The 13748-nt window shown below is 41.1% G+C and overlaps 2 protein-coding genes across 2 annotated transcripts; both read left to right on the forward strand.

Annotated features, from left to right (window-relative positions):
* The first annotated feature begins 535 nt into the window (after window positions 1–535).
* Window positions 536–5287, forward strand: got1l1 (glutamic-oxaloacetic transaminase 1 like 1). Its single transcript, XM_085788190.1, has 8 exons — window positions 536–784; window positions 1437–1618; window positions 1877–2000; window positions 2512–2729; window positions 2838–2988; window positions 3865–4030; window positions 4257–4399; window positions 5008–5287. The coding sequence occupies exons 1-8, from the start codon at window positions 577–579 to the stop codon at window positions 5145–5147; spliced, it is 1332 nt and encodes a 443-aa protein (XP_085644316.1). The 5' UTR covers window positions 536–576; the 3' UTR covers window positions 5148–5287.
* Window positions 5288–11519: 6232 nt separating this feature from the next.
* Window positions 11520–13387, forward strand: prlhr2a (prolactin releasing hormone receptor 2a). The gene is made up of 2 exons (XM_085788191.1): window positions 11520–11986; window positions 12701–13387. The coding sequence occupies exons 1-2, from the start codon at window positions 11526–11528 to the stop codon at window positions 13335–13337; spliced, it is 1098 nt and encodes a 365-aa protein (XP_085644317.1). The 5' UTR covers window positions 11520–11525; the 3' UTR covers window positions 13338–13387.
* The last annotated feature ends 361 nt before the right edge of the window (window positions 13388–13748 follow it).

The raw sequence follows: 13748 nt of genomic DNA on the forward strand, positions 1-13748 counted from the left end.
CATTTTGTATCATCAGTGGATATAATTCTAGAGGCACATTTGATCTCTGAAAATGCTAGGGCGTTTAAGAAAAACAAACTATTTTCTGTAGCCTATAGAGATTGAGTAGTGAAAGCCCATAGGAAAAGGTAAAAATACAAAATATGTTCTGCTAATGTTGATCCCAGTGAACTATAGAAACACTGCTGTAAAATGAAATGCTGCCTCCTGACTCACTTCCTCAATGTGTTTTCATTGATTTAGGGAGGCAACAGGCTTGTTGTGCAACCACACTTTTCTTTCCTTATTGATATGTTGTCAGTGTTAAGACAGTGGAGCATCTGAGCCTCATGGCCTCGTCTTGGCCAAAAGACTGATAGCTATGATCCTTTCATTTCCAGATGGGCCAGTCTATTTGATGATAGCTCGCTGTGATGGTAAAAGTAAACTCACCAGATCCACAAATTAAGGAGTCACAAACTCATCCATCAGCGTTGCCAGGGTGACAGTATCCAAATACGTGCCGTAGCTTAGCAACTAGTGGTCTAAACAAAAGGGCTGACAGCTAGCGGTGTGATTTGGCTGGCTGGGTTCAAGATGAGCCGACCCAGCAGTGGCCATGGTGAAAGAGGGGTCAACCAAAATGAAGACCCGGGTGGGCATCGCTCTGTGTTGACCAATAGGCCTACCCACTCCGCAGCAGCAGCAGCAGCAGCAGCAGCAGCAGAAGCGACTCCTGAAACAAAAGTGTTGTCCGCCTTCAAGAAAGACACTCAGGCCAGGAAAGTCCACCTGGCAGGGAGAGGTGAGTCCGTCTGTCCATCCGCCTCCAGTTAGGCGGCGTTTAATTGTTTGTTTTCTTAAAAGGTCCCACCCGGAAACAGGTCGGAAGGGAGGGGTTTTATACGCGACTCTTAATATGCATATTTTCAGTAATGTTAATGTTAGACGGTTAAGCTTCAATACACAAATGATTGTCAGAATAAATTACAGCTAGGCCTTCAAAAAATCTGTAAAGTGGCATGAAAAATAGAACAAACTGGTGTTGGTGGTGTTGCTTTCACGGACCATAGGCCGTGACGACGTTTGGTTAATTAGCTTTAAATCACAATGCAGTCAACATTGTGTTGTCCACACTGAAAACTAAATCAAACTGAGGGTCATGGACATTTTATTTGACATATAGAGTGAACTACAAATCAATAGGCCTACAGATTGCAGGATGTGTTCATGGTCAGTGAAAAAATCTAGCAATATATAAACTTTTTAGATATCAAGATTAAGTTTTAACATTATTATTATTATTATTATTATTAATATTATTATTATTATTATCATTCTTATTAGGCTACCTGTTTACCCCCACTCTGAATTTCCCTTTCCCTTGATATGTTCATTATTTTTCACCCAGTGCTGTGTTGGATGAGAAAAACATTTTCCATAACTGTCTTTCACAGAGTATTACAGCGAGGAAGGGAAGACCTTTGAATTGCGTCTTGTTGGGAGAATAAAGCAACAGCTGAGCGCTGACCCCACCTTTTGCCCAGAGTATCCATCTTCTCAGGGGTTGACAGACTTCACCAGACGAGCTACAGAGGTGGCTTTGGGGAAGAGCTCTCCAGCTATAGTGGAGAACAGGGTAATTTATATACAGTATGACCTTTATTTGTAAATAGAATCTAGTTTGTGTAGTAACAGACACAGAGAGATCAGTCATCGAACCAATCAGCCCTGTCATTACCTGGACTGTGCAGATCAGTCTCTAATTATCCTGTCATGTAGGCCTATATCCAGCAGCAACATCAGGATAAATCAATGTAAAATGAGCACCACAGGCGTTCAGCATCGTACATGGGCAACTAACACTTTCATTGGTTTCTCTTGACTGTTGATGCAGGTGTTAGGTGTCCAGACTCCTGGATTTACTGCTGCTGTACGTCTTGGGGCTGAACTCTTGAGACAGTGGTACAATGACAGTAGTGCTTGGAGCGGCCCAGTCTACCTGTCTTTTCCTTGCGATGGTAGGTAAAACCACACTTCCTTTAAAGAAGGTCTGACGACGCAATCACCAGTTTCTTGGCCTTAAAATGTTGTACTCTTGAAGCACCAATAAGGATTTGAGCTGGTAATCTCAGTGTGATGATTACTACTACTGTGTCTGACTCTAAATCATACAATATAAACTTAACTCCTATATAAGTAACACACACATAAATGACTGATAAACAGGGGAGATTGATTGTATCCAGAGCAATATGACATGATTTTTCAGATTTCAGAGGAATAATGTTGAAAATGAAAAAAGGTGTACAAAAGACATGTAAAAGACCACATTTCAGACAAGGCACAGATAGAGGTAATATAAATAATTGAAAAAAGAATACCCCCAAACATATAGGCTACTGTATATAAAAAAGCATGTATTTTCTTACAGGGGTGGCAGTATGCTGTAATTACATGTCAGGATATCTTGAGGAGTTTGTTCTGCTTTAGGTGTCTAGTAATAATGTTTGCTCTTGATCCTCCGTGCAGACTCACTGGCCAGTATCTTTCAGGCAGCTGGGATAGAAGATATCCGTGAGTATTATTACTGGGATGACAAGCAGCGCAGCGTTTGTTTGGAGAAGCTTCTGGAGGATCTGGAGAGGGCTCCTGAGCGAAGTGTTGTTGTTCTGTCAGCATCTGCCCACTACCCAACCGGAGCTGATCTCGCTCAAAAACAATGGACTGTGATTACACAACTCATCATGGTAACTAATGCGTGTGTTGATGTTGTTAAACATAGGCTAAAATATTTTTTTATGAGACAAATAGCTCTTTACTCCTGATTAAATCATCATCATTTACTGTTTCAACAGAGGCGTAGGCTTTTCCCTTTCCTCTTGCTGCCTGCTCAAGCACTCTGCTATGGAGATTTAAATCGAGATGCCTGGCCTGTACAGCATTTGGCATCAGAGGGGATGGAGCTCCTTTGTGCTCAGTCGTTCTCCCACTGTTTTGGCCTATACGGTGAGGGCACGGCATTAAAAAAAGAAGAAGATTAATTTCATGTATTTATGATTGTTCACTTCTCACCATGGCCAAAGGTCAAATAAGCCCACATGGCAAACTTATACTGTAAATTGTGATGTTGAATCAACACAATGTATAACTGCTCTGCTATTCAAAAAAAAATCAAGTCAATCGAGTCAATTTGAACTCAATTTTCTTCTCTTTTGTGCAGACATATAGGGTTAGGCAAGAGCAACAATGTGTTTCTGTCAGTCCTAATGACTGTGACCGAAAGTACATACTCATAGCATCAGTGTGGATTCACAGTCACATTTTAGGCTGCCTTTTATACAGCACATTATGAAAGTAGTCAGACCTCTTTTCACATTTTGTTATGTTGCAGACTCTTGCTAAAATCACTAAAAGCACATCATTTTGAGACGAACTTGGAAAATCTGAACGACCGTATTGACATGAGTATCAGAGGCTTTGCCATAAAACATTCTCTTGACTATCTCTGATGTGTCTGCACCTTGATTAGATCCACCTGTGGTAAGTTGAATTGATATTCTGCTATTAGACATACTGTAACAAAATGTGCCTGAAAGAATACTTTCTGACTGCACTTTTCTCTTTTGAGAGCTTTGTCTAATCATCACATACTGAAACTCATTGTGTGTCAGCTGTCATCATTTTACTTGTTTCTCTATGATCTGGTTTATATTCACTCACGCCCAGAGGCAAGTAGCACATTTTTATTTTCTCATTCAAATCTGCTTCTTGCCAACTTATTTTCATTAGTGATGTTGATTTAGTCAGTAAGTATCAATTGCATAGCTATCACAGGAACACAGTTTGTCTTTATCAGGCTCACCTTCTCCTTCCCTTCACTAGGTGAGGCTGTAGGACTCCTCCTGTGTGTCTTAAAGCAGAACTCCCTCCTGTTGTCGGTGCAGTCTGAAGCTGACAGAATAGTCAAATCACTGTGGGCGAGGCCGTCCGTTGGGGGAGCCTGTGTCGTTGCCACAGTGCTCAGTAACCCTGGCCATCTTGTTGAGTGGTACGTCATGTTCTAAATGAATAAGTTGGTATTTAAAGAATGTGGCTTGTACAGTAGCATTGCTACTGTATCAGTAGATGTCTCTAATGATTGCTGGACTGTCCGGGCAACTCTGAATAGACAGTGTCCAAGGCATTTGTTGAGACATTTTCACCCTTTGCACCCAGGAATAAAATGATGTATTATTTCCCAATATTTCCCAGTAATTGTGTTCTCTGTTTCCCAGGCAAAGTGAAGTTATGCGAATGGTTGAGAGGTGTAAGGTGATCAGGTGTGTTTTGAAAGAAAAGCTCAGACTCCTGGGCACCCCAGGCTGCTGGGATCACCTCACCCAACAAGGTGGACTCTTCTGTTGTACTGGTTTGAATGGTGAGGAGCAAACAGCACAGTTTCTGCCATGTTTCACTTTGATATTTTATAATAATCTACAGCAAATGATTCACTGTAAAATCCACTTAGTGTATATAAGAGCATGAAAGGACACTCCCAGATGTTCATAATTAGTTTTCTTGTCTCCTGCTTCTTCGTTCTCCTGTATAATTGTCTACACTGATAATTGGATTTTTTGTGTGCATTTTTATAGATTCATCAATTTAAAGGCATTGCCTGTCTTACTAACTGTGTTTAAGAATGCAATTATTGCACTTGGTAATTGCACTTCATACATAGTTCCAAGTTTTGGGGGGCTAACTTTCTGGCTGTGCAATCAGTGGACTTAACCTCAATCAATGTTCATTAAAATAATATTAAGGATTTTTTACTTCAAAGGGATTTGCAGGCAATGTATTTTTAACAATAAGTTTTAAAGTATGATGATTTAGCATGATTCTTCTTCTTTTCTTTTTTTTTTTCCTATTTTCCCATTCTGTTAAATTGCTACCATTATTCTAGGACAAAGTAACAAAGCGATATTATCATAAATGCTCATGTGCCTTCTTTGCACTTTACTCCCTCTCTCTCTTTTTGATCTGCTAAAGCTCAACAGGTGGAATTTCTTTCAAGGAGCAGACACGTGTACCTCCTTCCCAGTGGCTGTCTAAATGTGAGTGCAATCAACGGCCGTAACCTGGAATATGTAGCCCAATCCATCCATCTGGCCCTGACCACTCCACTCTGACCATGTGGCTTTTGATCACGATCTGAAATCAGTGTCACAGGAGCTTTTCAGCCTCACTGAAAAACATTCATAGATCACATTGAAATGTTCTGTGTCCCGTGAAATACTAGTGCAGGTGCAGTTACAAATACAATACAAATGTATTTATTAAGCACATTTAAAACAACAGTGTTGACCAAAGTGCTGTACAACAATAAGCATCAAAACAATACAAAATACAGACAGTTAACACAGATTAAGAACACAAAAAGACCACAAAGCAACCCGCTATCAGACAGAGACTTCGAAGGCCAGGGAGAACAGATGGGTTTTTTAAATGAAACTTAAAAACAGGCAGTGTGGGGGCCAGTCTAATCTGGTGGGGAAGGTCATTCCAGAGTTTGGGGGCAACAACAGCAAAGGCTCTGTCACCCCTCTACTTTAGGAAACACAGGGGTGCAGAAGACTAGACAGGTAAGAGGGGGCCAAACCATTAAGAGCCTTAAAAGTAAACGATACAATCTTAAAATGAATCCTAAAAGATACAGGGAGCCAGTGTAATATAAGTTATAAGTCCAGGCATGAGTAACAGAGACAATAACCATGTCATTTCAGGTCTCACACACGAGTAAGGATGTGTTTTTCTCTCCTAGGTGCAATGCAGTGATCCTTTTGTTAAAATTCTGCTGGTTGTTAAAATTTATATAATCTCATTAAGCACTGCTTTGGTGATTATGTTCTGGAGACAAGACGCAAAACAAAACAAAATCAGTAAACCAACACCTCTAAAGATCATGAGCAGCATGTTTAATCTGTTTAGTTTAATCCATACAAAACCTTGTGAAAAAATAGTAAGAATATCACTTTGCAACTGCCATTCCTGCTAGTAGCTAGTTTACCCACCCGTGTCAGGTTTTGGTTGAGAACAGGGTCGAACCCATTGACCTGTACAGATGTGCATCACTTGCATCACATTTTCAGCTGAATTAAAGCAGAAGTAAGCGATATTTTTGTGTTAATGTAAGTCTTAAATAGTTATATCTTCCAACGGCAATCACTTACATAGAGTGTTTGGACCGAAACACGGGTCTCTCAGTCACTCTGCTCTGCTGCAAGCCGAGGAGAAGACTTTTCTTGTATCCTACAAGTTTTATCCAATGAGGAGAGAGAACGGCATGAAGGGCTGTGTGTGCAGCCAAGGGATGCGCGTGAATGTGGTGACGTAAGGACAAGGACCAATAGATCCATGACGAGGGCGGGGGCTGCTAACTCCATCGGCTGACAAGAAGTTATGGTGCGTTCAAGGCAACCCGTAACTCGTGTTTTTCCGACCTGTGAAGTCGTACCAGTTCGATCTGGTACGAGTTCACGAGTCGGAAGTTACGAGTGGCCGTTATAGTGCACTTTCACAGGTAAAACAGGTGCAACAGGTCGGGAAAACACGAGTTACGGCCTTACGGGTTGCCTGGAACGCTACAAAGTCGTAAGTCGTGACTTGAAGCTGTAACTTACGGTTTCAAAAGCCTGCCTGGAACGCAGCATTAGCCCAAACGACCGGATCGCTTACTTCTGCTTATGCCATGTTAAGATCACATGCTGCTGCTGTAGCATATTAAACAGACAAATAGAGTGGTAACAATCTTCTCATCAAACCCCCTGCAGGAAAGTCATTAAACCAGTACCTATATAACCATGTGTCAAATGTATACTGTAGTGGAGATACTGTATATGTGTAATTAACGGGTGTGAGTCTTCCTGTACTTTAATGAAGTCTTCAGTGAGTGTTTCTACTGTAGTTTAATGTTTGTAAAAGGGTACAGCGTATGTGGCTACATATACTGGACAGTAGAGACTACATGATCTGTAGATGATATTAGATGAACCAAGAGCTTGTTTGTGGCCCAGAGGAAGCCTGGAGGGAAAAGCCTCAGGTAAGCAGTCGTATACAGTACTGCATTCAAAACAGAAAACATGCTTCGCAATTTCCTTTGAGTTACTGTGTGCAACAGTAGTCAGAAAAATAGATCACAAATGTACTGAAAATACACGGCCTGTACACAGCAGTTAATAATTCAACTGTGCCCGCTAAGTAAACAACCTTGACCAAAACATCTTCACACATGTCTGTGCTTCTTTCAAGTGATTTTGATGCATTCTTGTGAAAACATGAACCATTTTCCAGCCAGAGACTTGATGCATTTCTTTGCTTTTTCTTGTTTCCTTTCAAACATCACTGTCAATATACATGTATGGCCACTGTGTCTTAGATGTTACACATCAGCCAGATTCATTCTGCACTTTTAGTAATGCACCCGTGATTCAGATCTGACTAACACCAAACTGTTCTTAATTGGAGCATTAAAATAAATAAAGATTGGGTCTTTATTGAGTGAGTTACCTTTCATCTAAATATTTTTTTTTTATTTCTATTGAATTATTTGAGATCTTTCCAAATAATATTTTTGGGAGGATTTCCTTTCCACTCAGCTAAGAAACATTTTCAAACACTGTGAATACTTCATAGAGTGAATGATTGTGCCTCTGGAAACATCATTAAGAAATCCTCTAATCTTTTGTGCACCTGTGTGTGGCAGTAATGCAGCATTACAAAACTAGCATTATTTCTTATTTAGTTTTAGAAAAACACTATGTTTTAAAAGAAACAAAACATGATCATCTGACTAACTTTATATTGTCCGGAGCCCTCTTTTCATTTGTAGATCAGCCAGTAATGTCACTGCATGATGTTTAGTTCTGGGAAACAGGTGGCGACAAGGTATTTAATGGAGGCAGTGTGCTCGCTCTTTTCATTTCAGTGACCTAAGGTGAACAAAGAGGATAATCAACATCCACCATCATACAGGCTCGGAGCCATTAGACGCTGTCTGGAGCGCTTTGATTTGCATCTGAGCATACTTACATGTACACAGTGTTAGTCACATCACAGGTTTCAAGTTCGGATAAGTTGTTGACACACATCCCATTATTCCACCTTTAGTTATCCCTGCATGCATGAATAAAGACAGCAATCTAAATACAAATATTACCATGGAAACTGAACTAACTAGGACTGTAAACAGGGGAGAGATACTGCTTGCCTTTTGGTTATAACATAAATATTTCCAGGAAATCTTACAATATGTTATATGAATCCAGAGAGCATTGTGGCGTACTATGGATTTAAATCAGTTAATGATTTTTCAAAACCACCTACTAACCAAGTTTCTACATCATACTTACTTCAGGGGATAAATGAAGCAAAAAGAAAAACGCAATTTCCCCCCAAAAAAACTCCTCTAGAAAGTAAGAGAAATATCACAATGAACAGCAGGTTGAGCAATAGGCTACAAAGCCCTTGAGTGGCATGGACAATGGAAACATTTTCCACAGGCAAGATCGTTTTTGTCACAATTACATAAATGAATGAATAGAATCACATGTGTCTGTAAAATGACAAAAGTAATTGATTTCCAGTGTCAGGAAAATTAACTCTGTCCCTGGGCTTTTTGCAAAATGTTCGACTGAGAGCTTGTTCAGCAGCATCTTATGAAGTGTCTGCTATTGACCTTTAGGAAAGGACCATTCGGCTTCATTGAAGCTCACCTGAAGAATCTAAGGAGAGCTGAAATAGTCTTTTCAACAATGACAGAGTAGGTGCTGTCTTGCTGTAAATTTCCTCTGTCATGTTATCTTGTGTTAGCCTACATGCTTCATAAAAGAAATTCTTTCTCTATCATTAATATTTCCACAAAATTTCTGAAGAAGACTTTGGTTCAGACAAGAGATAAATTTACACTTTCCTGGACTGATTTCTGGACTTAAATGACATATGAAACAATTCAGGGAGAAAGTTAAAGTGTAAACTGTCATTTGAATTTCAGAATGTATTTCTACATGTTTTCTGATCAGTTTTGACGTCTTACAATAGCTCTAAGTATAAATTCTGCCTTAACAGATCCTGCTGACAGGGGACTGAGCTGTGAGTGGCTGCATGACACGGGAAGAGTGGAGAGAGTTAACCTCTGTTGAATACAACCAACTTTAAATGAATGCACCGATGCATCAGACACACTGGGAATACAACTTCCACTGCATCCGCCAAGTCCAAATCTCCTGCTCATCTGGCTTCACACCAGGCTATTGATTCAGAATCAGTCCGCTGATTCCTGCATGTTGCATTGATTGTTTGGTCTGTGGCTGCTGCTGGCTTGTTTTAGACAAACAGAGCCAGTTTAAGGTGAAACACCACCTACAGAGTCTCCTCACAAAAGGCCACTCAACATTCACACATCACAGCGTGTCATCTCCTTATCAGTCTGCCCCTCAGCCCCTTTTACAAATATTTGTGACCGGTGGAGGGTGACAGTTCAAACAACCACTGTGGCCATGACCTCTGCTGCAATAATCAGAGACAGACAGCATAAAAACCTATCACTGACACTGTATCTACAACACACAAGACCTCATTGTTGTTCTGTATTTCTCTGTCTGAAAAACTAAGCTTCATCAGTGAGGGATACGTTGTTCTGATGAGCACACATGGAGAGGAGATAAATGCAGAAAGAAAAAAGTAGCAAACTCAACTCTCTTTACTCTGTCACGATGATAACTCGTGCAGGAGAATTGAACCTGAATTGAGGCTGTCAGGATAAATTATCATCCTCGTCTCAGAAGCGTCTTCATACATCACAGCATCAGTCAAGTTTAAGGCACACATATATATTTATATATTTATATATAAAATATAGATCGAGCCGGTCTCGTCAGCCTGGCTCCACCTGTTGATCGCCTGGCAACAAGCGAGTTATAGCTCTTAACGAGTCGACGACTGTCACATCAGTAATTACAAAACAAATCAATACTGGTACATGGGGTGAATATAAGTTCAGCGTGTTGCTGCGTGGCTTCAATGCTGCTCCGCGTCCCTTTTGTGTGAGAGAGGCGCGCATCTCTCCAGAGGCGCACAGAGACTCGGCGCCAGATCTCTCCTGCATTGATATCCTGTCGCTGAAAACTGAGGACAACAAATACGGTAGGTGTGCGATTTTATTTTTTCTTTAATTCCTGATGCGAGATTGGCGTGCGAGGTAAATAGCCTATAGTTAAGACCAACTAAAAGTCAGCACAGTCAGCAACCATTTGAAGAGAAAAGACAAAAATGTAAATGATGCAAACATGCATCAATTCTGTGCCACTGCAAACTATTTAAAATTATTTTTTCCTCTGAGGATTCTTAAAAGTTTCTTGTCCAGGTTGTAATAATGAAGGATTATTGATTTGTCAATATATGACCTTGGTACGTTCAGAGCAGACTTTTTTATATATAGCCTACTCTCTATATCTGTAGTTTCTCTTTTGGCATCGCAGGTTGATATTTTTAATGCCTTATAATATAATGTCCCTCATGCTTACTGTCTCAGTATATATTCATTCTTCTGGGCAGAAGGGATACAGCAGTGTAACAAAACAAAAAAAAAATCCTCTAGATGCTGTTATGTCTGCGTGATACCAGAGGACGGCTTTAATTATGGGTTTTGATTATGATTTGATTATTCTGAAATCACAATATTCTATCAATACTATTCTTTGTTTTTATTTGGTGAACACTTACCCCTAAGATTAATGTTTTATTATTATTATTATATTTTAAATCACTTTCCACTTGAACATTTTGAACTTGATTAGAATTATTAACAAAATCAAGTTTTTGCACCATATGTTACTGCTGAGTGACTACATTATACCCACAGTGTTCATTATGTTATATATTTATATTTTGTCCTGTTGTCATGCTGTTATATTGCCATATTGTATCATTTGAAATGAAGTTATGTGGTTGGAAGCAAAGCCTCCTTTGCGGCACATGTGTCCATGTATATATTCCAAAGCAGGTCTGAGTCACACACTTAGCATTGACTTTAATATTCACTGTTTGTATTGAAATAACTAAAGGCACCAGGCTCATGAGGAGAGCTGTACTTCTCAGTAGAAGTGCAGCAATAAACCTCCCTCCTTATGGACTTCAAAGAGAATGATAGAAACACTTCCAATTAGTCAAGGAAACTCTACTGTATTCTAATAAAAGGAAACCTCTGTCAGCACAGTGATTGCTCTCTCTGGAGCGACGTAGAGAAATGCATTATCACAAAGGATTAGTAAGAAACAATTCTAATTGGATAGATGAACTGACTCATTGAAATGCAGTTTTCTGCAGTTACACAGAATAAAAATATCAACTGCAACAGCACAGGATGAACGTCTCTACAGGGATTGAGGTTCACATCGTTGAGCATATGCTGGGCTTGTCAGTACTTTCACTGTGCATGCTGCTGAATGCATGCACTGTAGTTTATTGTAATCAAAATGTCATCCCTCCAGATTCAGATTCAGCCTTCTGGGATGGAGGGCACAGGCAGTGGCTGGGCGGCTGAGCTCACCCCCCCATGTGTGATGCATGACGTGAATGGAAATGACACTGGTCAGGTCTTTGAGGTGGCGCTGCAGAACAGTTCCTCCAAGCGCAGCCCTCAGTTTGTGGGTGTGGAGCTGCTGCAGTCCTTCAAGCTGCTCATCATTCCCTGCTACACTCTGGTGGCTCTGGTGGGCGTGTTCGGCAACTACCTGCTCCTCTATGTCATCTGCCGCACTCGCAAGATGCACAACGTCACCAACTTTTTCATTGGGAACCTGGCCTTCTCTGACATGCTGATGTGTGCTACATGTGTGCCCTTCACACTGGCCTACGCCTTCAACCCCCACGGCTGGGTCTTTGGGCGTTTCATGTGCTACCTGGTGTACCTCATCCAGCCCGTGACGGTGTACGTGTCAGTTTTCACTCTCACTGCCATTGGTGTGGACAGGTGAGTCATAAAAGGAAAGGAAAGGAAGCATAAGCATAGTGCTTCACTTGAATGTATCACTAATGTGGTGCATTATGCCTCACAATGAAAGTCACCATCTCCACGAAAATTGCACCAAATTGCAGTGGCTGACGTGAATGCTTTGAGTCACAAGCTGAATTTCCAGGAATGTATTGAGCCTACAGGCAAATAACATTGTTCTGAGACACTTTCCCTTAAATTGTCATCAATAATACAAATCCAGGAGTATTTCTTTTAGAGGGCTAAACACAAGAAGTTTCAAGGTTAACAGCTTCTACCACTCCAGATTCTAATGAAAGTAAGCAGAGACCTGAGATGCCACTGGAATTCATTATTTATCTCTTTAAAAGGGTTATATAATTTCTTTCACGGCAGCCCATACTACACATCAGCTGCTACCAGATACTGTGCACTAATCTCATCCTTCTGGTTTCTTCAAATGTAAATCTAACTGTATGAAGGATGACAGGAATTATCAGATAATATGATTGATACATTTTCCCCCGGTCCTGAAGGTTTTGTGCTCTCGATAACAAGCTGTGCAATGCAAGGACACCAAAGGCTGCTTTGTTTGTTGACCCTGAATACACATTTGAATAATCATGATTTTATAATACAGCACTGACCCCCCGTAGCTAGATGGATAATAAATTAAATCTAATCCATCCTGTCCTCTCCTCTCCCTCCGCTCAGGTACTACGCCACAGTTCACCCTCTGAAAAAGCGCATTTCAGTCTTGGCCTGCACCTACCTTCTGTCTGGGATGTGGCTGCTGTCCTGTGGCTTGGTGGCTCCAGCTGTGGCTCACACCTACCATGTGGACTTTAAGAATGAGGGCTTCACCATCTGCGAGGAGTTCTGGATGGGCCAGGAGAGGGAGCGTCTGGCTTACGCCTACAGCACTCTCTTCATCACCTACGTTCTGCCCCTGTCCGCCCTCTGCATCTCTTACCTGTGCATCTCTGTCAAACTGCGGAACTGTGTGGTACCTGGCCACCACACCCAGAGCCAGGCGGAGGCTCAGCGCATGCGCAAACGCAAGACCTTCCGCTTGGTGAGCCTGGTGGTGGCAGCGTTTGGCATCTGCTGGTTGCCCATCAGTGTCTTCAATGTTCTGCGTGATATTGACATTGACATGATTGATAAACGGTACTTCCTGCTCATCCAGCTGCTCTGTCACCTGTGTGCAATGAGCTCATCCTGCTGCAACCCCTTCCTGTACGCCTGGCTGCACGACCGTTTCCGCGCGGAGCTCCGCAAAATGTTCACATGCCGTCGTCGTATTGGCATCTCGGCCAATAACTGCGCTACAGCCAGCGTGGTCTTGTGAAGCTCCTGTGTTTTAGTTCTGTGTTGTTTAGTTTTTAATTCTCTGGACAGTAGAGTAGGTGACACAGATTTAGTTTAGGTTTAGATAAGTAGGATTCTCTAGTCTGTACAAGTGTCCTCGCCATCACTCAAGGTAGCCACATTGAAGTTTAATGTGATGTTTTCGAAAATGCAAAAAAAGTATTCTACTGATTTAGCATTGTGGCTTTCACAGTAGAGCTGGAAAAAGAATGATGCAACAAAATCAGAGATACCATCTTGTTTCTGGTCATATCCTGGAGCCTACCCACAGTGCCATTTGAATTGGGTTTCTAAATGTAGCCTGAAGCTGCTGGAGGGAGCAAGCTGATAAGCTCACTGCTCTCACACCCAAAGAATTTTTTTTATTTTTTACTTTGTCTTGTTTAACTTT

The sequence above is a fragment of the Trachurus japonicus genome, chromosome 9 (assembly GCF_045865225.1).
Source record: "Trachurus japonicus isolate A0001 chromosome 9, Traja_1.0".
Classification (NCBI taxonomy): domain Eukaryota; kingdom Metazoa; phylum Chordata; class Actinopteri; order Carangiformes; family Carangidae; genus Trachurus; species Trachurus japonicus.

Bases quoted from the DNA above. Each gene is read 5' to 3' on its own strand.
- got1l1 (XM_085788190.1), top strand. From the start codon at position 577: ATGAGCCGACCCAGCAGTGGCCATGGTGAAAGAGGGGTCAACCAAAAT. The intron at 1,619-1,876 runs GTAATTTATATA...CTGTTGATGCAG, and splicing joins CAGCTATAGTGGAGAACAGG to GTGTTAGGTGTCCAGACTCC. The intron at 4,400-5,007 runs GTGAGGAGCAAA...GATCTGCTAAAG, and splicing joins CTGTTGTACTGGTTTGAATG to CTCAACAGGTGGAATTTCTT.
- prlhr2a (XM_085788191.1), top strand. From the start codon at position 11,526: ATGGAGGGCACAGGCAGTGGCTGGGCGGCTGAGCTCACCCCCCCATGT. The intron at 11,987-12,700 runs GTGAGTCATAAA...CCCTCCGCTCAG, and splicing joins ACTGCCATTGGTGTGGACAG to GTACTACGCCACAGTTCACC.